Source organism: Telmatherina bonti (assembly GCF_933228915.1).
Source record: "Telmatherina bonti genome assembly, chromosome: 4".
NCBI classification, from domain to species: Eukaryota; Metazoa; Chordata; class Actinopteri; order Atheriniformes; family Telmatherinidae; genus Telmatherina; species Telmatherina bonti.
In genome coordinates, this window is record NC_136622.1 from 21,864,837 (window position 1) to 21,890,731 (window position 25,895).

Genomic DNA, 25,895 nt, shown 5'->3' on the forward strand with positions numbered 1-25,895 from the left:
ATATTGTTTTCTATTCAGTTCAATTCAGACGTTTTCCTTATTGAGTCTTTTCATCTTCTTTTTTGCCGTGTTAAATTCTGGGTTGCTGTTCTGCATCTGACAAACTTTTATTGGCAAATATTTGTACACCTTATTTTACATACAAACGCCTGCTAGTCCATTAAATCATAGAACCAATGTGATGGTATATTTTGGACTAACGAGTATACATGTGCAGACATGGGAGGAGGGTAGTTAAGTGTGGGGGTTTGATGAGTAACCCTCTGCTTTTTTTAAAAAAACCCAGAGTATTTCGTCATACAAATGGACTAAAAAGTTAATTTTATAGTATTTGATTGTGATGGATTGAAATGTAAAGGCCACAGATACTTTGACTGTAGTATTGTTTATTTTATTTTACTTCAGCAGCATGAAAAAAATTACCAAGACTATTTAATTGAATATATTAGAATTTGTAGTGGTTTTTTGTCTCTGTGTGGCCCTGCGATGGACTGGCGAGCTGTCCAGGGTCTACCCTGCCTTTCGCCTAATGACTGCTGGGATAGGCTCCAGCTTCCACACAGCCCTTCAACTGTCAACTTTATTTTATTTATAAAGCCCTTTAAAACAATCAGAGTTGAAACAAAGTACTGTACACAATCGGCCAAAATAAAAACAGCATATTCATTGGACTTCATTGGACTAAGCAGTTAGGATAATGAATGAATGAATTAATTAATTCATTTGTTTTTTATACACACACACACACACACACACACACACACATAATTCTGTGTTTTCTAGAAATTAACTAGAAAGTTAACTAGAAATCACAATTAAAATCCTGAATTTTACTGTATGAGCACTCTGGGCTTCCGTCAGTTAAGGCCTCTGGCCTCTGGGCACTCACTGTCTAGTGCAGATATGGTATCATGTGTCTTACTGGAAGTTAAGAGCTTGTGGTAAAATGACTCAACATTACACCACCTACAGTTCGGTGGAAGTCCGCTGAGCCCTCTCATATTTGCTTGTACTTTCTGTTTCAGTATCGGGGTGTCATGGATATCTAGTAAAATCCCCATCCTGTTTATAGTGTATAAACAGGTTATATAAACATATCTTACACTTTTAGGGGTTCATACTTAAAGCCCCAAAACAATCTGTAGTTTGTTTCTGCGGTGCAAATTCCTCAAAATGACTCAACACACACAAAGCAGGCCTGATGTTTGCAGGAACATCGCAGTCTCTTGGTCCTCCGTGGACTTGAACGTGAAGGCAGGAAGTAGACGGCGCCTCTTCGCTAACGACACTATGTGCGTAACAGGGAAGTGAACCTAACCTACTTTCCTCGTCGTAAAAAGTTGTCTACGTCCCGTCTACAAATCGGCGCTCGAGAGGAAAATTTCCACACTCAAAACGACAGTAAGCCTTTTTTTTTTTTTTTTTTTTTTTTTTTTTTTTTTTTTTTTTTTTTAAACATCTAGACTGAAAATAAAACGTCAGCGTCAAAGTGAGACACGGTGGCAGAAAGCGTCCAGTGGGATATTGGGCCTGACGGAGAATTTATGAGACCAAAGAGGAGGAAGAAGTGACGGACTGCTGCGGGGGTTTTTTCTGATGTTTTGAAGTCGAAATTTTTCTAAGGTAAGATGCAATATTGAGTTATTTTTATTTCATTTTCCTGTTTCCTGTTAGATCCCGGGGTCTGTAGCTGACAGACTTCGTTTTTGTACGCCTTTTATTTATTTATTTTATTTTATTTTTTCTTAATCATTATTAGTTCAAAACAGACTGTTGCACGATATCGTTATCCTCAAACACACCCTTTATGTTCATAAGGTCCCACTTTCGCTACCTGAAAAGGGATTACAGTTTACCATTTTTAGTACTTAATAGCTCAGGTTGATACGAAACACGCGAGGCAGTGGAATAATTCAAAAAGCATTAGTATGGGATAAACCCTCACCCTTCATGCCTTGTTCCCCTATGTTATGGTTGTTGACTCATACATTGTCAATAGCTAAATGCGGATAAGGCATGAACCTTTAACCGAATAAATCATTTAGTTAATACCCAGTAATATTGTAATCCCAATCAAACTTTGCAAAAGAGCAAGTTTAAGTTAACAGACTTTGAGTTATGTAACTAGACACTGGCAGTCATCTAGTTCTCACACAGTCAACAAATGGAAGACAACAGGTATCTGCTTTACCAGCAGAGGCGGTGCCAGGCTTTGCCTGACTGTTTACTATGTAATAACCGAACCAAGGTTTTTAAGGAAACAAGCAGGGTACATATACATGTGGGGACACGTAGAGGCATACCTTGGAGACAGTTGGACAGACATGTTGGGAACATTATTCGCCTGAATACTTCTCCCCCTGATTCTGCAGTGTATAATAATCCTTCTTGTTGAGTTTCTCAGATGTCTGACAGTTCTTAGGAAGATCCACTGTGCTTTTACTACAACCGCTCCTCCCACACTTTATGAAAGCATGAAAGAGGAAGAAAGAAGGAGTTGTGTATGTTTTTGATACAGTCTCAAAACAATATGTTTTTTTCTTTCAAGTCTAAATAGCCCCTAATGCATTAGAGTATCATATTGTTATTTCCCCTCTTCTTGGTGTTTTAGGCATGGCTCATTCTCCTTTGAGCAGGGAGACTGATGTATATATGGTATATTTAACCCTTTAACATTTACACTGACAAAAAGGCCAGAGAAATATGTCTCTCTGTGTTTTTAATGTTTGTTGTTTTTTTTAGCCAATGGTTAAAAAAAACAAACCAAAAAAAACCCCACCTAGTTTGGGTATTACATACCAAAACCAAATGGTAGATCCGGCTCTTAAAGGGTTAAAGGATCAGTAATTGGTAGATTTAGTCCCATATGCTTGTTTTGGCACATATTTTTAAAAACACAGTTAAATGGTAAACGGACTTGTACTTCTATAGCGCTTTTCTAGTCATACAGACCACTTTACACTACTTGTCACATTCACCCATTTGCACACACACTCACACCCCGATAGGCACATCAGGGGGCAGTTTGGGGTTCAGTGTCTTGCCCTAGGACACTTTGGCATTTCAGGGGAAGCCTGGAATCGATCCCCCAACTTACCAGTTGAAGGACAACTGCTCTTCCTCCTGAGCTACAGCCGCCCCAGTTCAGGCTCTAATGATTATAAATCAGACAGAAAAGACATTTGGTTTAATTTGATGTACTTTTGGCATTTCATGACTTCTAAGATGCTGTTGTCATTGGTTACAGCAACTGTTGCAATGTGACAGATGTTCTGCAAAGTCCTAGGGAAGTTGGTGGATATGATGCAGGGTTTAGGCTGCTTTAATGACAAAAAGTGGGCCATGAGAACACTGAAGACCGAGGCCATGTTTACACTAAGCATTCTTTCCTATCTAAAAATAATCCATCAACTTGTGACAAAGTAAACATCACAGACAAACAGACAGGCTTAAAGTCACATGTTATCGTCACTGTAGGTTTAATGAATTACGTCTTCATTTTCTTTATAATCTCATAACTTTCAGCCAAAAAACTGAGCTTTGCTAGTTTTCTGACAAAAGATATTTAGACTTGTCACTTTGCATTGTTATGGTTTGTTTGGTTGGTAATATGTGAAAAGTGATTATTTTGCAATTAAATGTAAACTGCTGTTATTATTATTTTTTTTTATCCTGAAGGCATTTCATATGGGATGGCTGCCATCAGAAACCAGGACATATGTTACCAGCATCTAGAGGAGTGGAGTGTGTTGAGGATGCACAGCTGGTTCTGTAGATAAATTGACATAAAATATCTGTTTATGAACATGAGATTACATGAAATATAATCTATTAACCCCAGAGTAAATGTTCATGTTTGTAGTTAGGGTTTTTTGTTTTTTATGAAATTAAAAAAAAGAAAAGTTAATTAGAAGATGATATTGGTTTGTTCCGGAGGGCGATGGCGGCTGGCAGGAATGATCCCTGTTACCTTTTTGTCTTGCTTTGGATTTGACAAAGGCTCCCAATGTTCACGCTGTTGTTTTTGTTCATTGTGTTGTGCAGAGAATGTGATGAATTATCTATTATCTTCAGCAGCTTGTGTAGTTGAGAAATCAAAGAGCATCAAAGCTCCCTGAAGCAGGTAGATGAAGGGGTTTTCAATGCTAAACCCATCATGATAAGCAAACTGTAATGGGTCCTGAAAGGTGTTCACCAGCTTATTTGGGTGAGTCTCTCAAGGACTTTGATGATGTAATATTTGAGGATGACTGGTTTTTAGACTTTTTGTCCAGATGGTTGGGATTTTTTAGGCACCGGAAAAAAGCAGGATGTTTTCCACAGCACAGAGCTCAGGAATTATTTTCTGACTCAGGCTTACTGAAGCATTCAGGCATTTTAAAAGTGCTGAAGACTCCCACATAGTTGTTCTGAGCAGGTTTTCTGAACCCTGGGGCTGACTTCCATCACTCCTCCTTTAAGTTCTCTCCTCATATAGAGAAAAAAACTTCAAGAAACATGCAGGTTTGATAAAACTCAGCTGTTTTAAATCAAAGTTAAAAACTTTCATTTGCGGCCTTTTATCAAAGTAACTTTCAATTCCTCACAATGTAACTTTTTATTTTTTGCACATTATCTACTTTATTTCCTTTAGTTGAGTTTCTCTAATTTCTTTTTAACTTTGTTTTTAAGACCTCCTGCTTCCTGCTGTGATTCTCTCTATTTTTATATGTAAAGCCCACTTTGAATAGTCATATACATATAAACTTGCCTCGTGGTCTTATGTTACCCAGAATGGTTTGAAAAAAAAAGGCTTTGAATCTCCTCCATGTTCTCTCTGCCTCAGTCTTGCCCTGAATCCTTTTTTACTTCCCTTTCAACTCCGAACCAGCAAGAAAACACTCTTCTTGGAAAAAATATCTTGATGCCGATTGTCTTGAAAAAGGTAGTATCTGAAAAATGAAAACAGTAGGGTTGGTTCTGCTCCGATTTGCTTCGATCATGCAGTGCATTCTCACTTTACCATCAAGATAGAAAATTCAATTGCTGTTTTGTCAAGTGTTTGACATTGTTATGAACTTGCATTATGTTTTTGAGGTTTTGCAGATGTTTTTAGTGCAATGCTCGCCCAAGATCCCATCACAGCATTTCTTCTAGGTTGACATCTGGACATGGATTAAACCATTAAAAATCTTTTCATCCATTCATTTGTTGAGGTGCAGGTGTGTCTAGGATCATTGTGCTTCTGCATGACCCAATTCCAGTCAAGTCTGTCTTCTCATCTTTTATCTTTATGCCACTTTCTACAACTTTATGACTTTCGACATCTCGCATTTGCCTCTAAATTCTTTCATAGAGGGGTTAATTTATGGTTAATCAATGATTACAAGATAACCAGGTCCTGTGGCTGCAAAAATCATAATCAGAATTACTGTCTTAATCCCAGTGGGAAGTTGTTGTGTTGCAAGATGTTTAGATGTAATAACATCTAAAGAGAAAATAGAATGAGGAAGACTGAGGAAGTTTAAAATGGAAAGTTAAATAAAGATACAAGTCTTTTAACATGTAAAATGCTAACTGGGGCCTATAAGTCTAAAATGGGGCTCCTGGGTTTTCATCTGTTTCTCTGTGATTTGTGAAATATCTCTAACATCCACTCCTATAAAAAAATGATCAACTGTGTTGAAAGGTTTCCACTCAAAGTGAAGTCATTAACCCCTTCAACAGCTAGAAAATGCTTCATCCTTAGCTGGTTTTGTTCATGTGGCTGCTGGTATTTCAGCCAGCACACACTCCATGCTCTTGCTGTAGGTAGTGATCTGTCAAACATGTTAATAATTTTTCCCACTGTAGAGTAATGGACCACAGATTGTTTGGAGTAGGTCTTAAAACCCACACCAGATTGACAGAAAATAATAATTGCTTCTCTAAAATTATTGTGGATTTTTTTCATTCTTGACATTGTGTTTACACACACCTGAATGTTGCAGATAAACACAATGTTTAAACATCAGTTTCTACACATATGCTCACAATTGCAGAGGATAATTAGTCAAGGGCATTTAATTCCTGAGGAAGTAGCAGTGGTGCAAACAGTGATTTTATATTTTAGAACAGTTATTGTTGTTCATCTCAGGTGGTTTTTTGCCTAATATCAATCCTGTTTAAGCTAGGTTTATACACATTACCTGTCCTTATAGAAGATATGGACCTATGTCACGGTTTCATACTGACAATATAGACATGTCCCCTGAGGATCAAAGTATTTAACAGGCCGCTGCCTCTTGTGGTAAGATAGAGTAGTGACTGAACATTGTGTTCTGACTTAATGTGAAACAAAACACAGCTGCCATGTGCTCTGGGCTAGAACACAAAGTTGTGAAATCCAGTTTCTCAACCTCAGGATGCTGTAGGGCAATGACAGGCCCAGGCATGCGTGTGATGAAGAGTCCTGGGGGCGTTATGTTGTGGTCTCATACCAATAATGAATATGACTATGACTAACTCTTCCTTGGATTATTTCCGTTTTTATGAAAAATACTTTAACAGGCTAGTTGGAAATATGAGCCTGAGTTGATAAATTAATACAGTACGTTGCCATAGATGATAGCTTACATCAGGGGTCGTCAGCTTTGGTCATGTTTTGGTTTTTATCATCAATATCTTTATTGGAATTTCTATTAAAGTAATAAAATCTAAAGCAACTTGGCAGCAACTGCCTTTGCAACTACCTTGGGCTCCATATGTGATATGTATGGGACACACTCGAAGTTCATCTTGCTTGTGGGCCTTGCTAATGAAGTGTAGTTACATCCCACCTCACCCCCTTTCACCTCTCTTTGCATGCTGTATTCTCGTGCATAGCAGGTGTCTGACATCACAGTCGTCTTACTGCTGCTGCACCTCTGGAGGCAGTAATTTAGGTTCAGTTGTAAATTTTAAAGTTGTTTATGTGAAGCAATTTTATTCTTGAAATTTTGAAGGTGCGGCGCTAACAGGGGGAACACTGATGATTGTCAATAAACCACTACAATGATTAACAATCATCAAGCTTCACATCAAGGTGTACTGATAACTATGTATACCTCATTTATATATTGGGAATATTTCAAAGCCTGACATCTTGTAACAGTTTTAATGTCATATCATATTTTGTAGTGCAATTTACTAGTGAAATTAAGTAGACAAAGACTTTTCAGACTGAAAACAGATAAGTTCACTTAAAGTTTTTTTATGCAGTTTTTATCTTTAATTTCATTTCATTTCATTCATTTCATTTCATTTCCTTTCATTTCATTTAATTTAAATCTGCAAACTGTCTATCCATTAAAAAGTTGCACTTTTTTTTCAATCAAATGCAAAACCATCGCTGTTACATGAATTTTTAAATGGGAGCTGATAAATGCTTTTAAACTTTACCTATGAATTAGTATTTCTAAAAATATACATTCCACTGAAATGGCAGCCATTATTTGTCCGCCTTCTTTTTAGGTATTGAAAGTTTGAAAAACGAAAGCAGCTCTGAGTTGGTTGCTTTTCAGATCCACGTCTTCCCCTTTTAAGATGTGTTTTTTTTTACTTAAACAACCTGCAGTCAGTGAGGCAACTGTTTTTTGCTATTTAGTGGGGCATATTATGCATATTTCAAGTGCAGTTACATATTTGATGAGATCATGTGCATGTCCAGTACAGCACTGTTACATTTGTTATTCTAAGAGTGGAAGACCTGACTAGATGGTTAAAAGGGCAATATTTCTGCCGTAAATCATTGATAAATTACTTGTGTCAAGCTAACCTGCAGCATTCTCCCTACATGCTAGAACTCAATGAAAAAGTTAGACTGTCCAGACATTCAGAGTAGTCCTGTAGCTTTTACAATGTATACCTGACACACAGTATGACACATCACATCCTCATATCTGATTGACTGAAGGTGTTAAAAGGTTACAGTAAATGGTAACTGGGGAGGAATTCTTAATTTTAGTGTTTACAATAAGCAGTATGTCTGCAGCCTGACAGTGTGAGAACAACTTTCTGATATTCAGGCATTGCCAGCGGTGTGTGATTAAGGACTGGACTATTATTGCTACCAGCAACATGTCCGGGTGCACATCATGGCTGCTGGTGTTTGTTTGGCATGTAGGCTGCTCCCGTTACATAGAGGCCAATGTTCATTTTGGACCCAATCCAGTCAACACGAAGAATCAGGTTCACCAAGTAAGGAAAAAAAAGATTCCTTGTCTAGGATGTGTAGTGTTTTTCCACTTCACACTAGTGCAGTTATATACTCATAGTAAACCCACTGCAGCTTATGAAATGCAGGCAGAGAGTTTGTATGACTGTATTAGTGTAGTCAACATTTTCCTCTCAGTAAGCAGGCAGTGCTACAGAATTGAATTATGCATGCTGTTTATCTGATAATCACAACTTTGAGATAATCTTACTGGTTTACTGCTTTTGTGTTCTTGTGTTTCTGTTCAGTAAAGTGAGCTGTGTCTGCATTGGCTGGATTCCTATAGAAGCTAAGCCACATTTAATAAACAACTTTTTGACATGGGTTTGAATGCCAAATAAACACTCTGACTGCAATGAAGATAAGATGATTTTTGACCAGAGCTTTGAAATATTACCTGCAGAAATAACACGTTCCTATGATTACCTGTTGCCAGAAAGTTTATTGCATATGATGAGCTTATAATATCACTGTAAATGTAAAGTTGTAGTTCAGGCAAAGGGGTGGGGGGGTCTTTTCTTGTAAATCTGCTGTATTTTTGCCTCAACATCACTGGCATGTTTATCAGGATTTGACTTGTCTAACTGATAATCACATTATTGCACATCACAGATATCAATACATTATTCATTATTATGTGTTTGTTGCATTACATAGCACTTCTATGCAATGTTCCTGTGATAGCCTTTTTTTTTTTTTTCAAAATTATATCTGCAAATTACCTTCCAATATGAACATAATAGAAAATATATTTAAATAGAAGGGTCATGGGTGGCCTTTACTGTAGAAAATAACATTCTTAATGTTGTGTTTATGCTATTTACAAACATTTTTTTTCCATAATAACTACTTTCTTGTTTCTTCAGTTTTTGATAGAAAGTTATTTTTGTGAGACAAGAGGCCTGACATACCACTCACTGTAAAGTATCTCGGAATCAGCCATTATCACACCTAAAACACGTTGGAAAGGTTTCTAGTTGAGAAGAAACTTGAAACTTGAAACTGGCACGTGATTTTCTTAGTTATGACACAATGCCTTGTTCTTTCACTGTGGCTCAACACTTGAGCAGATGTAATGTTACATTGTAATGGCATGCCGAAGTCCCAGTAAGCCTGTAATTGATGGTTATGAAAAGGAATACTCTTACAAAGAAAGAGAATACAGAGAGATATGCAAGCAGTTTTAAACGTTTATAGCTGGCCAAATTAAGAATATTTATAGATTGGCCTCCATGTTACAACAGAATAGTCAACTTAAAACATAGACATCACTGTTGGCTGTTTGGACTAAATGTTCCACCCACACATGGGAAGCTGATAAAGCTCACAGGAAATGCTTTACTTGTTTCAATCTGTCGCTCCACAAGCAACAGATTTAAGGCATATCTCTCTGCATGTCTCTAGGTTTTTAATACTCATGTTGAAGATGTTAGTTGTGTGGTATCCCTGCAAACAGTGTTGATGTTGAGCCTCTGTTTTGGTTTGGTGCAATATTTAACATGTCACAAAAATAACAGATCTGTTGTATTATTTTTTGCAGCCCTACTTAATCATGGCGCAGTGGGCACTCATGTCAAAGATAGTGCATTGCCTGAAGGATGAAATAGTCAACAACCTCTATCCGCCATCCACCTTTCCCATTGAAATCAGACATTATATCGCTGAATGGATTGAAAACCAGAACTGGTATGATACAAACACATGCTGGATGCATCTACATAATAGCCTATAGACCAGTCGATCTGACTGATTGAGAAACCTTACAAAACCAATTAATGCTATCTACATCATTGCACATGTTATTACAAGGCCTTGCTCTTTACCCCTTTTGATCTATGTGTGTATATAAATACATGCATTTGTTTGTGTGTGCTCATAGGGAACACTTTTCCACAGAAAAGATTGAGCATGAGAGCCAGGCTCAAGCTCAGGCTCTGCTCCACCAAATGATCAGCACGCTCCAGCTAGTTGCTCAACAGAATGTCAGCGTAGTGGACAGGATGAAGCTGACGCAGATGAGCAGGAACATGGTACGTAAATGGTCAGGAACTTCCATGATTAGGTATGACTAGGTTTCAGCTTCTTCCTGTATCAGTGTCTGATATTTATTGTCCCATTTCTTCATGTTGTTACATAATTTTGAGCAGCTTTCAATGACTACAGCAGGTTTGACTGAATTGCTACTTACTGAAGCACATAGATTTTGCCAATGATTGTTAGGGATAAAAAGCTGCAGGTAGTGATGAACGCTCCTTGTACACTGTAGTAATGTGGGTCCCAATAGCCACTGTATTAGTGCATGTATTAGTGCATTTAAGTCAGGAATCAATGAAGATCTTCCTTGCAAAATGTACAGATGCTTTCACTGTACACTGCGTGTCCCTACAGAATACCCACTAATGACTCATCAAATCAAATCATGTGTAGGACACACAATGTGAATTACCCACAAATGGGAGTGTGCTTATGACTTGTGGCTAGTTCCTGCCAACAACAGCACCAACATTAAACAAAAAGCAACCTTCAGCTTAGATAGACACTAAATGGCAGCAAATAACTTTAATGAGCATGCTTTTGCTCTGGTTGTGAGACGCAAAACATCAGACCCTTTTTTCTAAACCTTATGAAAGAGTGGTCCAAAGTACTTTGGTCAAATAAAAATGTGCTACATCTTGCATCTTCAATACAATATATATTTTAAATGTGATTTTTTTGGATATGTTACCAACTTGCAACAACATATATTCTGAAAATAAACAATGTAATGTAAATGATATAAGCTGAATAGGACATGCTGGTCACTACATGGTGGAATTATGAACTATTTTTAGCATTTGATGAGACTTGTGCTTGCTTTGCAGGGGATGTTTCTGCAGCAGCCACTGAATTTTGTAGTCATGATCAGAGATATTCTCAGGAAGGAGAAGTCCCTGATTGCCACGGTAAGACGTTTTTTAGGATGATCTTTAGTTTACCTAAAGCTGACTGATGACATTGTAAGATTTATTTAGGCTTCAAAGTGCATTTTAATAGAGAGGCGGACCAGCAAGATAATATATCTGCTTGGGAGCTGCAACAATGGTTTAGATATACAAACGTACATGAAAAATGTGACATCCTAAAATTGATTTTTTTTGTTCATTCCAGTAGTGTATGAATGCAATATAATAATATGGATTTATTCAATATACAAAAACTTAGTTTCTCCTAATTTTATATGTTGTATTACTGGATCTGTAACACGTCAGGTTAGGTGATTGGTTTTCAAAACATTAACACCTTCTATTAACCTTAATTCTCCAGAGAGAAGCCATATGTATATCTGTTCTCATATCTTTACGTGTGTAAATGTATATAATGCTGTTCCACGTCCTTAAAACAATTTTCTGCAGTACCAGCCATTATCAACTAGAGAACCCAGCATGCAGGACGTCAACCATCTGGAACAAAAAGTGTATGAGATCCAGGAGATCCGAAAGGGAATGCACCAGCTGCAAGAGGAACTCGCCTGGGAGAAACAAAACTATGACAGTTCACAAAGTAAACATGTTTTTTTTAACTTATTCTTCTTTAGTCATGTTTCATGCCCACATGTCTTGTGAACAAACCATGCTACTAATTTATAATAAGTTTTAAAGAAGCTCCAGCTATAATTTATTTTCTGTTCTTATTTGTCAAGATTAATTAATAGTTTCATTGTGTTTCACCTTTATTCATGCCCAGCAATGCTGTTGTAAGAGGTTGAGTGTCTCTTTCATGTCAGTGACTGTAAATTGAATTCATTTTACATAAAAAAGTAAACAATCAGTGATGTCACAAGCAGTTACCAGAGACATATGTGACCAAGACATTGTTTATTCTTGAATTTTTGTTTGAAATTACTCTGCTGGAATTAATATTTTTCATATTTATGGATAAGTGATAGACTACAGTGTGCTAAGAAATAGGTAAATAAACACAATGCATTTGCAGCAGTACCACTGACATCATCTGCATCTTTTTACCTGGTAAAGTTAACTTTAATCTGTGTGTGGTTCCGGGTTTCCTTTGCTTTAATTGAGTGACATATTGTCCTTTTATCACTCCTTAATAAAACCAATCTCTCTAGCAGAGAGGAGTCTCTTTTAGACCCTGAATTAAAGTAAGCGAGTATGGAGAATAGATGGATAGGTTGACCAGGTAAAATAACAATTGTTGTTTCGGCAGTGACATTCCAACCGAATGGACTTGAGTCTTCAAATACAGAAATGGTAAAAAAACAGCTGAATATCCAGCAGCTGGAACACAACATGAATGTGATGGCCTTGGTAAGCCAACAGCTTAAGTTGCTATTATCAATTTTACTAACAACTTGGAAGTAATTTATTTAATTTTCCTATTTAGATTTCTTCATAAATGTCTAATCATCATGATTAATTATGCTTCTGTATTTTCTATTTTTATTCAACATACTAAGAACTTTAGGGTCCTTGTCTTGGTCATGATACAGCCCTGTGTTGGATTTTTTTATTAAATATTACCCAGGCTTTTTCATGTGACCTTGCTGACAAATAACAGTGATTTCAGATTGTATCCTAATCCAATGTTGATATAATTCTTATGCTTGTTGGAAATAATAATAATAATTTGTTATTTTTATATTAATAGATTAATAATTTTACAATAAATAATTCTTAATAGTCAGAGTTTTCTAGAAATGACATGTAGCAGTATATTTTTACTATGTGCTCTGTTATTTGTAAATTTTATGTTTGTGTGGATATTTTTGTTCTTGCAGAAACGTTTCCAGCTGCTGACGGAGTGTGTAGACTCTCTGGACCAATGTCAGAGCAAATTCATCTCCACACTAAAGTATTGGAGGGCAAAGCAGCATAAAGCAGTCATTGGATTTGCTTTTGATGATAACCTCACCCCCCTGCAGACCTGGTGAAGTTCACACACAGCGTTGAATTATTACATAATTCAATTGTTGTTCATGTTTAAATGTTGGCCTTAGAGCTGGTTCATCTCTGTAATAGTCAGCTTTCACACGTTCAAAGGCTGGAGTGTTTCTTAATTATTTGTAAACCTTATTAATTTGTGTAATAGGATGGAAATGTCAGTCCAATAATCGTCTAATTCAGGGGTAGGCAACTCCGGTCCTCGAGTGCCACAGTCCCACAAATGTTAGGATTTTCCCTGCTGCAATACACCTGATTCAATTCAATGGCTAATTCGCAGACTTGTGCAGAGTTTGATGTTAAGCTCACTTATCTGTTAGTGTGCTTATTTTACCATATCATCTCCATTAGGTCTGAACAGCTGCTTGTAATAAACGGGAAGCTGAGACAGGAGTTGATGCTGATTGGTGAACCAAACTCAGATCTTCAGGAAAGGCTGAAGAAACAACTGCAGTTTCTGATTGAAAGGTAGTGGAATTCCATTGTCATAAATCCTATTGATTTATCCTTCTTTTTACATAGAAAAATCTTAAAAGATGCATTTCACTTAAACTGTCCTTCTACTTACTTCATCACTTGCCTTATTTCACTGTGCTATGACTTATGTCCATTTCAGCTCTCTGGTCGTGGAGAAGCAGCCCCCTCAGGTCATTAAGACTCAGTCAAAGTTCTCCACAACTGTAAGATATCTGCTGGGGGACAAGGTAGCACCTGGAAAGCCCATGGTGCTGAAGGCACAAATTGTTAATGAAATGCAGGCGAGGAACATAGGCTGTCTATCTGGGTAAGTTACACACAACCTAGAATTATTTTATTTTATTTTATTTACCGGTAATAAATAAAAGGCTTGTAGTGGAAGACATTTGACATTTATGCACCCTAAAAAAGTAATTTGCTTGTTCACCACAACTCCATCATTTATATGCATAAGTTATGTAAACCAAATGCATTTCAAATCAAATCAAATCAAAGATACTTTATTTATCCCCAAGGGGAAATTCATTCATTCATTTGATTAATGAATGATGATAAAGAACCCTAAAACTTGTTCACAAAAAATCTGTGATACTGTCAGTGTGTAGAATGTTTCTAAAAGTCTCCTAACTCAATGAAATGACCTGGTAATATCTAATTGTTATTAATGATAAGATCTTGGAGAATTAGAATTTCTTTAGTGTAGTAAACACTGTATCATTTTTATGAAAGGAAAGGACTTTGTTCCACATTTTTCAGCAGCCACAACTTCCAAAGTGATGCTTGGTTATTTTATGGGATTTAATAAAAAAAAAAAAAACTAGTCAGAAAATGCAGCTTAGTCTAAAAGTGATCAGAATCTGATTTCAGCACAGTTTCCAACAAGGCCAAGAAAAAGTAAAAGGAAACAACTAAAGAATGCCCATTTTGTTTACTATTTGTACAGTTTTTGGGTAAAAAGGAGAATGGTTCCTAATGCCAAGGAAAGAGTGGGAATTTGATAATCTTTGTCAAAAAATGAGATGAAACAAGTGAAAGAAAGTATCTGGGACTTGGGAAAGTGTGATGGAGAAATAGTAATGGAATGGAATGGAATATATTGGAAGTCCCTATGAGGTGCATTTAACTCTCAGCTCATTAAATATTTTGATTCTTTGATAGTATATATTATTTTTTCATTATTATTATTATTATTATTCTTTTTTAAAAAATGTATAAAAGAAAAAATATTAGGTTGATTTTATAATCCTGCTTTCTTAACTACATGAAAGCTTCCCCCTGTTTTTTTTTCAGATTCTTGTTCATAGATACATAATAAATAGAAACAGAATAAAGTTGACCTATTGAAGTGAGTTCCTTTAAGTTATTCTCTTTATACTTCGTAAAGAAGGACTAACAATGAAACTGTTACCTGCAGTGATAATGTCGGGGAACTGATCAATGCTACCGCCATCCTAGAGCACAACACAACCACTAAGAGCACATGTGCCACCTTCAGAAACATGGTATGTATGGCATCATTTAGCATCCAACATGAGTATTTTTGAAAATGTACTGATCACCTGAAGGTGCTTTTTTTGATTCAACAGTCCATCAAGAAAATAAAAAGAGCAGACAGAAAGGGATCTGAGTCTGTAACAGAAGAGAAGTTTGCATTCCTGTTTTCCGCAGAGGTCACAATCACAGGCTGTGACACTCCTTACAGGATACAGGTATAGCTCTAGACGCTGTTCTGTTTGATTATACAATATATCCTGTTCTTAAGAACATTTTAGTTCTTTGAGTCGAAAGAATATTTTTTCTGTTTCACAACACATTAAGCACAGCTGCAGCTTACTCTTGTACTTTATAGTACATCATTTGTCAGCTTTATGTAATTGCTTTCTAATCTTAGATCTCTGTTGTCATACACAGTAGATTTTCATAAATATTACATTCATTAAACTTTAATGAATCTCTGTGATGGAAACAAGTCTGTTTGAAAACATGGACTGACTATATGCAACTAATTACAGACTATCTCTCATCCGGCTGTTGTCATTGTTCATGGTAGTCAAGACAACAATGCTATGGCCACCGTCATCTGGGACTGTGCATTTTCTGAACCTGTAAGTTTCAAATTATTATTTTGTTTTGCTTTTCTATTTTCTAACACCTCTTATAACTTAAATATCCCATCACCTGTCTATCATCAATAATGCATTATTTCGAAAAGTGTTATTCAATGCTGCATACACACTCTGTGAATACAGTGTTAAAGAAGTGTGGACTTGGCTTGGCTTTCACATATACAACAAGGAAAACCCAAGTGATATAAACCAAAAACATCTCTTTAACCTAATTAAAAATATTTACAGTTGAAATTGATTATGCATTCATTATCTATACTGCTTAATCTAATTAAGCAGTCGTGGGGAATTTTGGAGCCTGTCCCAGCAATTATCAGGCGAGAGGCAGGGTACACCCTGCTCAGATCAGTGGTCTATCATAGGACCAACACAGAGAGACAAACAACCATTCACATACATGCAAACGTTGCACAGAAAGGCCAACTTCCTCCTAGCTGAGACTCAAACCAGCAACCTACTTGCTGTAAGGCTGCAGTGTTAAACACTTTGCCACCGTGCAGCCCATGCAGTTGATCAGTTGACGAAATTATAACTGTTTTGTGGCTATTTAGAGAGTAATGTTAACCTTTTCTTAAACCACAGACTGATTTATTAATTTCAGTTGAAGATATTTAAAATAATGGCCACTATGAAAAACCTAATATTTATGCCTATTGCCTCATGAAAATGGAGGAAGATCATCACGTCATTATTGTGGATGACAAGAGACCATTCTTGTATCTGACATACATGTAAATATGAAAATCCTCTGCAGGGACTGGAACCTGAGCACTTTGTTAGTCACTCACAAAATGCATACACAAAGCAGGATCTTTTACAGAAATGCAGAAAACTTACATAAGTCCAGGGACATATCTTCGCTAATACTTTACCACTTAGATACTATTAACCCTTTCTACTGCAGTAAACATGATGGCTGCCGCATTTTTGTAGTTTCTTTCATTTTTTCCCTATAATTCATGTGTGTCATTGTCATCAGGATCGAATGCCCTTCGTGGTCCCGGATCGTGTCCCGTGGAGTAGTATGTGTAAAACTCTCAACATGAAATTTATCACTGAGGTCCAGACAGACTATAATCTGGATGGCTATAACCAGCTCTTCCTGGCCCAGAAGATATTTGACAAGCCTGACTGTTTGGATTTCACCAACATGATGGTTTCCTGGGCCCAGTTTAATAAGGTACGCATCTCTACTTTCTCAAACATACACAGAATGACATGCAACTCTTACACTGCCTTAAACCTTACAGGAGGTTCTTCCAGGTCGAACATTCACTTTCTGGCAGTGGTTTGAGGGAGCGATGGAGCTGGCCAAGAAACATCTGAGTAAATACTGGACCAATAAGTAAGAAGCTTCCCACTACTGTTTCACTGAGAATTAAATTAAATTCACTGAGATTAAATTAAATTAAATTAAATTACTTTATTTTATTTTAGTTTTGACCCAAAAAGTAAAATTTATTTATATTTAGATAGATTTTGGGAGATGACTAAATCAAATAATAAACACAGATATTAATATTGTAATTATATTTCTATTCAAAACAGTAGGAAAAAAAATAGAAAATATTCCAGGCCAAAGCTGAGCAGACCTAAAATGAAAATGTCATTTTAAGTCCTTTAACTAACAGCTGCAGTCTACAACGCGTTACAGTACATTTTTCCCAGTACTGTTGTCCACACTTTTCATTAATAGGCATTGATATCTGACAGTAAACCATACTGTGTTTGTGCTTCAGCCTGGTCAGACTAGATGTGCTCACCTTCTGTTCTGACATCTGCTTGAGACCGGATGCTGTGTGAGGACAAAGCTTCTAGTGTGTTCTTTTTAACAGGGAAGGGGCTTACTCAACAGCCATTTCAGAAAAGAGTGAATGATATTTTCTTTCATGATACTCGCCAAATTCCATATAACGTTCTCTAACAGTCTGATCTGGTGTATAGTTAAATCTAAGAACCAGTGTTTTTTCCACATTTAATTTATAGACTGACAACAGACCAAAGTCCCCCGGTATTGGCACAATTGCTGGAAGAGATATCGTGGGATATGTTAGATATGTTAAAACATCATAAGCAAATAATGCTATTTCCTGTTCATCTCCCTCGATATCCATACTTTTTACGTTTTCGTCTTGTTTTATTCATTGATTGGCTCAGAGGTTTGAAATAAATAGAAAAGAGGAGAGGGCTACTTGAAAAACCCTGACAACACCCCTGTTCTAATATTAAAAACATCTGATTCTTATTATTTAGCTTTGGTTGAGAATGTACATTTTTGGAGTATGTTTGACAACAATTACGCAAATCTTCTGTCTTATATTTAATAAAGTTAATAATTTGGTGCCTAATTTTGTTAATGTTCCAACTTGCCATTTGTTTTTTCAATTTGTATGCCAAAAGTTTAACTGATTTACTCGCCACTTTATAATATAACAGTTTCATGTACATTACCTATTTTATCAATCTCCTGTGCTAAAAATTCATTAATCTCTTATCACCATAACATGCTAACAGCCTTTAAAAGCTAGTAATAATTGCATGCTTGTGATGTCGTCTCCTATAGGCTGATATTTGGTTTCATTGGAAAGCATCATCTACACTTAATACTCAAACAATCCATCAACGGAACATTCCTACTTCGCTTTAGTGACTCTGAGATCGGGGGCATTACCATTGCTTATGTGGCGACTGATGAAAGTAAGTATGGCAGCAGGTTCTGATACGTTTGTTCCCCTTGTTTGAATTGAAATGATACAAAGGTACGAGTAAACATGGCTGCGTCATATACAATTCTTTGTGTTTTCTATGATGAGGGTGTGCACGTGAGGCGCAAAATGACTTGTTAGTCAGTAAAATCCATAAACTAGTTGCATCACTGTTTAAGCTGCAGGATTCCAATTGTGTGGAGAAAGTTGTGGCTTATAGCCCAGAAATTATGGTAATACTAATATGGGAAAGCACTTACAGAACGCAGGGCTCCGCCAAGCAGCTCATTTCCTCCTATATTATTAAGGTCCTTTTAAAAATGCCTGTTTCCTCCTGGCAGTAGTAAACATTCTGTCACTTGCCTTCCCTATATCTCTCATTTGTTCAGTCTGACAAGTATTTGCCCTGAAATAACATTTTTTCCCAGATGGGTGTAAGAGGATCCAGAATATTCAGCCTTTCACAAAAAAAGATCTTGAGATTCGAAGCCTTGGTGACCGCATCCGTGACATCAAAGAGGTAACATGCTTGTATCCCAACTTCCCTAAAGATGAGGTATTCAAGAACTTCTACACAGGTAATACATTACATAACGCCCTACCTGCACAGATAAAAAAAATTATATTTATTTAATACATTTACATGGAATTAATGTTTGTTATTTTTGTTTGTTTTGTTGCTTTTTCTCTGAATTTAAAATAGATACAAATCAACCAACTAACCCTGGCTACATCCCTGTGACTCTCCACACTAAAGTTGGCCAGTAAGAACTATTTTTTAATACAAATATTGACTTATCAAGTTAAAGTAATTTTATCAAAAGCTGTAAACACTGAAAATGTCATGTTTGTTTGTATGTGTACAGGGATGCCACAGCACCAATAAACACAATGGCAGTTGTCAATGACAATCCTTGTGTTGTGTTCTCTCAGTAAGTCTAATTTTATTTCTCTTCCACATTCTCACACTTCTGTAAACCTGTGCTGCACCAATCACAGCAACAGAAACTATTTATACCCGCAAATTTGATGAGCTAGTTACATGGATGTAGAAATATAAAACTAATTTTATGTGAAGTCTCCCAAAGCAGGCAAGACACTTAAGATAATGCCCTCTCCCCCTTGTAAATATTGGCGTTTTTTGTCAACAATATACAGTGGTGATGGCGCAATAGTTGTGCATTCTTTCTATTTTCACCTCTCTCACTATGTGGTTTCATTTTACAAACGTGCAGAGAAATGCGCCAGTTCACTCCTCCGTTCCCGTCGCACTTCACTCCGGAAGACATTCCCTCTACCATGATTGAAAATCCAGCCCAGTCTTCTAACTTCCTTGATATTCAGTAGGTTTTTCTCTTAATGTCTTTCTATGAAAGTTGCAATTTTTTTTTTTTTTTTTTTTAAATGAATGAAGTTGGCTAGTTGTAATCATCTTAATGATGCATGAATTTGAGTCCAGCTTGAATTATTGCAACGGCTGCTGTTTCTTTCAGATCCCAGTTCCCACAGCAGTTCCAACGTGAAGACATTCCCTCTGACATGGATCTCAAGTAGGTTTCTCTCTTACTGTCCGTGTGAAATTCCCTATCATAGAAGATACAATGGGTAATTATATTTTTCCATGTTTGTCTTCTAGTACCAACACAGACAACGGCATGGACATGGATTTCATTTTGAGTGCTCTGCAGTCTTAGAAATGAAAAATTCCACATGCTGTTGCTGAAGCACAAGGAATATAGATTTGAGACTCAAGTCAGACTTATTTCATATTACTCATGTTTTGGGCTATGTGTTTTTGTCTTTTTTTACTTTTAATTTCAAAATCTATCATTTCATTTACTTTTGAAAAAAAAAAATTAGAGACAGATTTGATATCTCTTGGACTCACCACATTGAGCTGCTGCTACATGGAAGCAGGAGATTACTTTAAGGACAAAGAACAACTGGAACCCAGCAGAACAAACAGCTGTTGCTGTGGGTCAGTGGTTGGTGTCTCATCATGCAATTCTTAAGAAGCTTTTTTTTTTTGTTCATCTCTTTTTTATATCTTGTATTAAGGTAAATAAGTGTACATGGAAAAAGCCAGTGGTTTATCATCTACCAGAACTACTGTTTGTTTTATCTGTGTTGAGGCAAGTTTATTTGAACTGTTTTGCCACTTGTACTTAAATCCTCCTTGTTTTTGAGACATTTTGCTAAGCTTCAGTCATAGTATGTTGTACATTTAGCACATTTATACAGATATGCATGGTAAATAGACAGCCAGGTAACATACAAGAAACAATAAGGTTTTTTTTATTACTCTGTGACTGTAAACTACCACACTCATTCTCCAGCAAACATCCAAAATAGTGAAGTTTGGTTTGGCAAAGCATGTACTCTCTCTAACCCTTTAACGGATGTATGTATCAAGTTCTACTTGATCATCTGCTTGCATTTTTTACTCCCTTCTCTCAGTCTACTAGTAACCTCATAAATGTTATATGTCATAGTTTTTATTATTTTGTTATTGTTTTTTGTATTTTAATACCTAAATACAGTCAATGTATGAACAGAGATATGGTACGTCAGTAATCAAATTGGGACCATTTAACCAAGTAAAAGTATATCTTTAAAAGTTTTTCTTAAAATATAAACTCTAAAATCTAAAAATATATTTTGTAAATAAATTAGTTTAGTTTTGGTTTAGGCCTGATATGGCAGGTTTGTTCACCACATTATTTTGCAGGAATAATGATTTGCTGATAAAGATTTCAATAGTATATTTGATTATAGTGTAAAAAAAAGACTAAGGATGGCAAAGCAAGTGCCCTACAATTAAACTGAATAATTTCAGTAATGAACAATATTAGTCTTAATGGTGACTGAAAATTTGGTTCAAGTTTTAGCACTTTTATTTGCATCTGAATGCTTCTGATAATCAGCTTTACTCATAAACTATTTTTTAAAATAAACTTTTCACTACCTACCCTCTCTTTTTAATGTTTTGCATGTGGTGATGTAGATCAGGTTGGATGTTGCATACATCATAGCCTTTGTCTTACAGACTAACTTTCAGATAAATCTTTCCAAGGTTACTACAGTAACACAATCTATGTAATATTTTACACAGATGAAAAATAAAATTAGTTTTTTTTTCTCAAACTATACATAATATTTGTGCAAATTTGTTTACGACCTATTAGTCATTTGTGTCTTGTATTGCAGCCCTATGTGTTAAATGTTACAACACTACTCATTCTTTACAGTCAGCAAAAAAGTGATTTGCAACTTTAACTCAGTGTTATGCTACAAGTAAACCTCATGCTTTGTCAGTGTTGTCCAGTTCTGGTGCTCAAAGGCATGTAACTCTTAAAGAACACAGACAAAGAAGAAATTGCAAGCTAAAGAATTTTCGATTTTTTTTTTTTTTCTTACACATAAAAATTGTGAATCATAGGCAGTTTGAGTGGAAAGTTATGCCTGTTATCGTGTTGGCTGTCCATTGAATAAAAGCTTATTGGCATGATTGGCATCACTCCCATAATCCATCAGCCAAAGAAGAGACATTGCATAGCTAGCATCTTATATTTCCTATCATTCCAGTTTACAGTTCCAGTCAACATTTAAAAAAGAAAAAAAAATTTACACTGTACATCACAAATCTTTTCCTTTAGAAAACAAGTTCTAATTTCCACATATCAATAAAATGTAAATTCTACTCAACCACTGCCAGGGAAATCACACTGAAAAAAAAGGTCATGTTCAGGAAGAAGCCAGAGAATCAGCTTACATGTCTAGTTCAGTAACTGCTCTGGTGAAATGTCTGAAATCTCAGTGCCCTGTGCCCTTCCATCCATCCCACTTTGCCTTGAAAACGAAGGAGTTGGGGTGAATGTAGGAAAGACAGCGGGTTGGAGGTAAATGAAGCCAAAACAAGTTTAAAGTTCATTCTCTCCTGTGTAGACTAAAAATAAAGGTGTACAAACACAATGAAGATTCAGCCGCCTTGCGATGTCCTCCTCTTTTATCTTGGATATTAATGTGGGCTTTGTTTTATTCCCAAAGAGCCACCTGTGTTAGAGCAGAACAGAGAAGGCACCGGGTGCTCACCAACACCTGCAAGAAGCCACCACACCTCGTGCACACTTTCATTTCTAACCCCAAGTTGAAGAACACAGACTGCTCAGTTATGTCAAACAACACAAATCAACTGGAAAACGCTTGCTCTTTATGACAGCTTATCAGGTTTGCTTTCTTTTTTTTTCCATGGCATGCACGCAGAAAATAAAGCAAACCAGCTATTACACACCTGTACATAAATCATAAGCACTGCTCTAAAGCTTTGAGGACAAAATTATATAATAAAATCATTGAAAATGTAACCCAACGCAAATACTGTATAAGTTACCAATGGTGTAACCTACTAATTTCCCACTTTAGAAGTAATGTGCAACACATTTTGGGTGTAATAATAAAACTTTACCTAACTTTTTTGCAGACTGAGCTCAGAAAAGACCCAATATTTGTTTTATACATACCTAACTGTTTCACTGTGTGTATATATATATATATATATATATATATATATATATATATATATATATATATATATATATATATATATATATATATATATATTATCAATGTATCTGGGCATCACTATCTTGAAAATGGCTTTCAGCCTTGATTTAAATGTAAAATTATTTTCCGTTGATATAAAAATTTGAAATCTCTAAACATGAACGTTAAACTTATGTATTAAACTTTTGCAGTATCATTGAGGGCTAGGAAAAGGCAGCATGTTTCCCTAAAAGAAGCTTGCATAATAACTAAAAAAAAAAAAAAAATACAGACAAAAGATTCTGGCAATGAAAAGTGGAGAATAAAAATGATTAATTAAAACAAGCTCACAAGCTTACACATGCACGCAGACATGCAGGCACACTAGATCGCTGTCTTTCGCTTTCACTCTTTATCACACGCACACACACGCATACAACTAACAAAAGAATATAAGCCAAATAAATACCGGTAAAATACAATACTGACGTGTAATTTACCCAAAGTTCATGAAACAAAACAAACAAAGGGCGAGATCACACTGGATCAAAATGGAAAAGCATGCAGAAGTCCACTGCTCTAATGTAGCTTCACTCCTACCAGACTACAAAATAGGAAGAAAAAAACAGAAAGAGAAAGGTAGAAAGATAGAAATAGTGGCCCCTGTCCTGAGCAGTTATAGCCACCTGGTAAGCCAAGAGTAACTGATTCCCCACGCCACAGGACACAGGGTGCTGCCTTCAGTGACAAGTTTTCTTCTAATCCTCCATCCTTATCCTGGATTCCATGGGGGAAGAGGAGAAGGAAGGATGCATAGAAATCAAGAAAGATGGTCAGGGCTGTGAGTGCCCCTTCACTATAATTCAATAGGTCCAGTTCTGGATGAGAAACAAGGATGACAAATGGGGTTTGAGATTGCTGTTAGCATATGTGGAGGGGGGGGAAGGAGGTATGTGTGCAAAAACAGTGTGGGCTGAGGATGGACCAGGAACTGAGGGTGCAGACTGAGGCATAACAGGTGCAGAGTGGGGGTCAGAAAGCCAATCTCCTTCTCCAGGCTTATAGGGCCTGTGTTTTGAGCTCGATGGACTCTCCCCTGGTTTCCTGTTGGCCCTCAGCCTCTGGAGGCCGGGTGCCCTTCAGTGTGGCGAGCCTCTCAGAAAGACCACGCATACGAGGGAATAGCATGAAGTCATACAGCAGAGCACCCATAGCGCCACCAATCATGGGTCCCACCCAGTACACCTGGGAAACGCAGAGAGCAGTTCGATTTTGAGAATGACACAGCTACATTTTTGCCCAAATTTGTAGTTCAAAAATATCCATAGATCTTACCCAGTGGTTAACAAAATTCCTGACAAGGACAGCTGGGGCAAAGGATCTTGCTGGGTTCATTCCTGCTCCAGTATAGTACATCTAAATAACAAAAGAGAATAGTTCAGGAATATGAAAATGCATACATACATATACATAAAAAAGTTTCAAATTTTTACACCTTGGAATGACCCTTACCCCAAGAAGATGCCCCATGAGCACAGAAAAGCCAATGGCCAAGGCAGCAGAGCCCAAGCGTCCGTTGCGCCTCTCATCTGTCACAGCAAAGATGCAAACGACAAGCTGGAGGGTGAGGAAAACCTCCATTGTTGTGGCCATGCCCAGGCTGACACCTGGCTGCAGCTGTGACACAAGGAAAGAGTCATGAAGTGAAAAATGTGAGCTTGTAAACTCAAAGTCAACACACACATGCATGGAAATTTTACACATAATCAAAAGTTTAAAAAAAAAAGGTTTTTGTAATTTAACTCTTTTTTTTCCCTCAGTTCTCAGTTATTATAGTTATGTTTAAACATATTTTATTAACATAATTCACAGTTATTTATGTCAGGGTCAAAGTTTGCAAAAGCATGAGGTAACACTTCGAAATGCAGAAATAGTAGTAACCTTGTAATAGCGGATGTGGAGTATTCCAGTAACTTTTAGTTAATCTTACCATGTTCAGAGCCAGGTTCCCTCTCATGTTGTTGGGTGTGACTCCATACAGCACAGCAGCACCGGCAAGTGCTCCAAGACACTGGGCCACAATGTAGAAGAAAGCACGAAACAGAGACATCTGAGATCCGATCAGGTATGCAAAGGTGACAGCTGGGTTGATGTGTCCTCCACTAATGTGACCGATGGATTGGATGAAGGTAGCAGCTGCCAAGCCAAAGCAAAAGGCAACATGAAGAACATTATGTGGCCCAGTGGTCCAGCGGAGGGCTGCCCCCATTCCAAAGAATACGAAGAACATGGTGCCATAGAACTCGGCAAACACCGCCCGCCAGAAAGACATTGACCTGAACTCCCACATGGTGGCACAAGGTCAAAAAGTAAACTTCTAAAAAGTGGAGGGATGAAAAGTCAACAGAATAAACTAACTAATCAACTAAAGGGGGAAGATGCTTCCCCACACTTGAGCCTGAAAAAAAACAACAAAAATTGCTCTCAAACAGGAACTACCTTTCTAAAGCTAAATGCAACAATACATAAACTGCTTAACATGTAACTGAGCGTAATCTGCTGCTCTTCCTTTTGAATTCTGATTTCTGTCATAGAGAGCTCCTGAGTGGAGCAGTTCGCCAGTCTCTGCGCATCTATGTGCCAACCCTACTGGTTTTTAGTAGAGGAACATGGATGGACAAACGTTAAGCATGTCCTGCAGACATTCAGCGTCTTTATCAGAGCAGCTGGAGCTTAGAGGCCTTTTTATAACACCCCAAGGCCATCGCTGCACCACAGAGCCCAGGGGTGGGGTCAGTGCACAATACTACAAATCAAAACAAAGTCATTTAACCCTTCTCGTGCCTTGACTTTTCTTTTAAATCCAGACACGCGTTTGCTAGTTTCACTGGGG

General features: G+C 37.0%; 2 protein-coding genes across 2 annotated transcripts; one reads left to right on the top strand and one right to left on the bottom strand.

Moving 5' to 3' along the window:
• The first annotated feature begins 1,490 nt into the window (after positions 1-1,490).
• Positions 1,491-22,392, top strand: stat6 (signal transducer and activator of transcription 6, interleukin-4 induced). Its single transcript, XM_079239709.1, has 21 exons — positions 1,491-1,623; positions 9,753-9,898; positions 10,092-10,242; positions 11,074-11,154; positions 11,605-11,752; positions 12,419-12,519; positions 12,990-13,138; positions 13,504-13,620; positions 13,769-13,936; positions 15,044-15,131; positions 15,216-15,338; positions 15,642-15,734; positions 16,735-16,935; positions 17,006-17,100; positions 18,319-18,452; positions 18,889-19,038; positions 19,164-19,224; positions 19,327-19,392; positions 19,696-19,803; positions 19,954-20,010; positions 20,097-22,392. Exons 2-21 carry the CDS (start codon positions 9,765-9,767, stop codon positions 20,152-20,154), a joined length of 2,283 nt encoding a protein of 760 aa, XP_079095835.1. The 5' UTR covers positions 1,491-1,623; positions 9,753-9,764; the 3' UTR covers positions 20,155-22,392.
• Positions 22,393-24,061: 1,669 nt separating this feature from the next.
• Positions 24,062-25,352, bottom strand: mipa (major intrinsic protein of lens fiber a; the record flags this gene model as incomplete). The annotated part of the gene is made up of 4 exons (XM_079239447.1): positions 24,062-24,247; positions 24,338-24,418; positions 24,515-24,679; positions 24,993-25,352. 4 exons carry the CDS (start codon positions 25,350-25,352, stop codon positions 24,062-24,064), a joined length of 792 nt encoding a protein of 263 aa, XP_079095573.1.
• Positions 25,353-25,895: the final 543 nt, after the last annotated feature.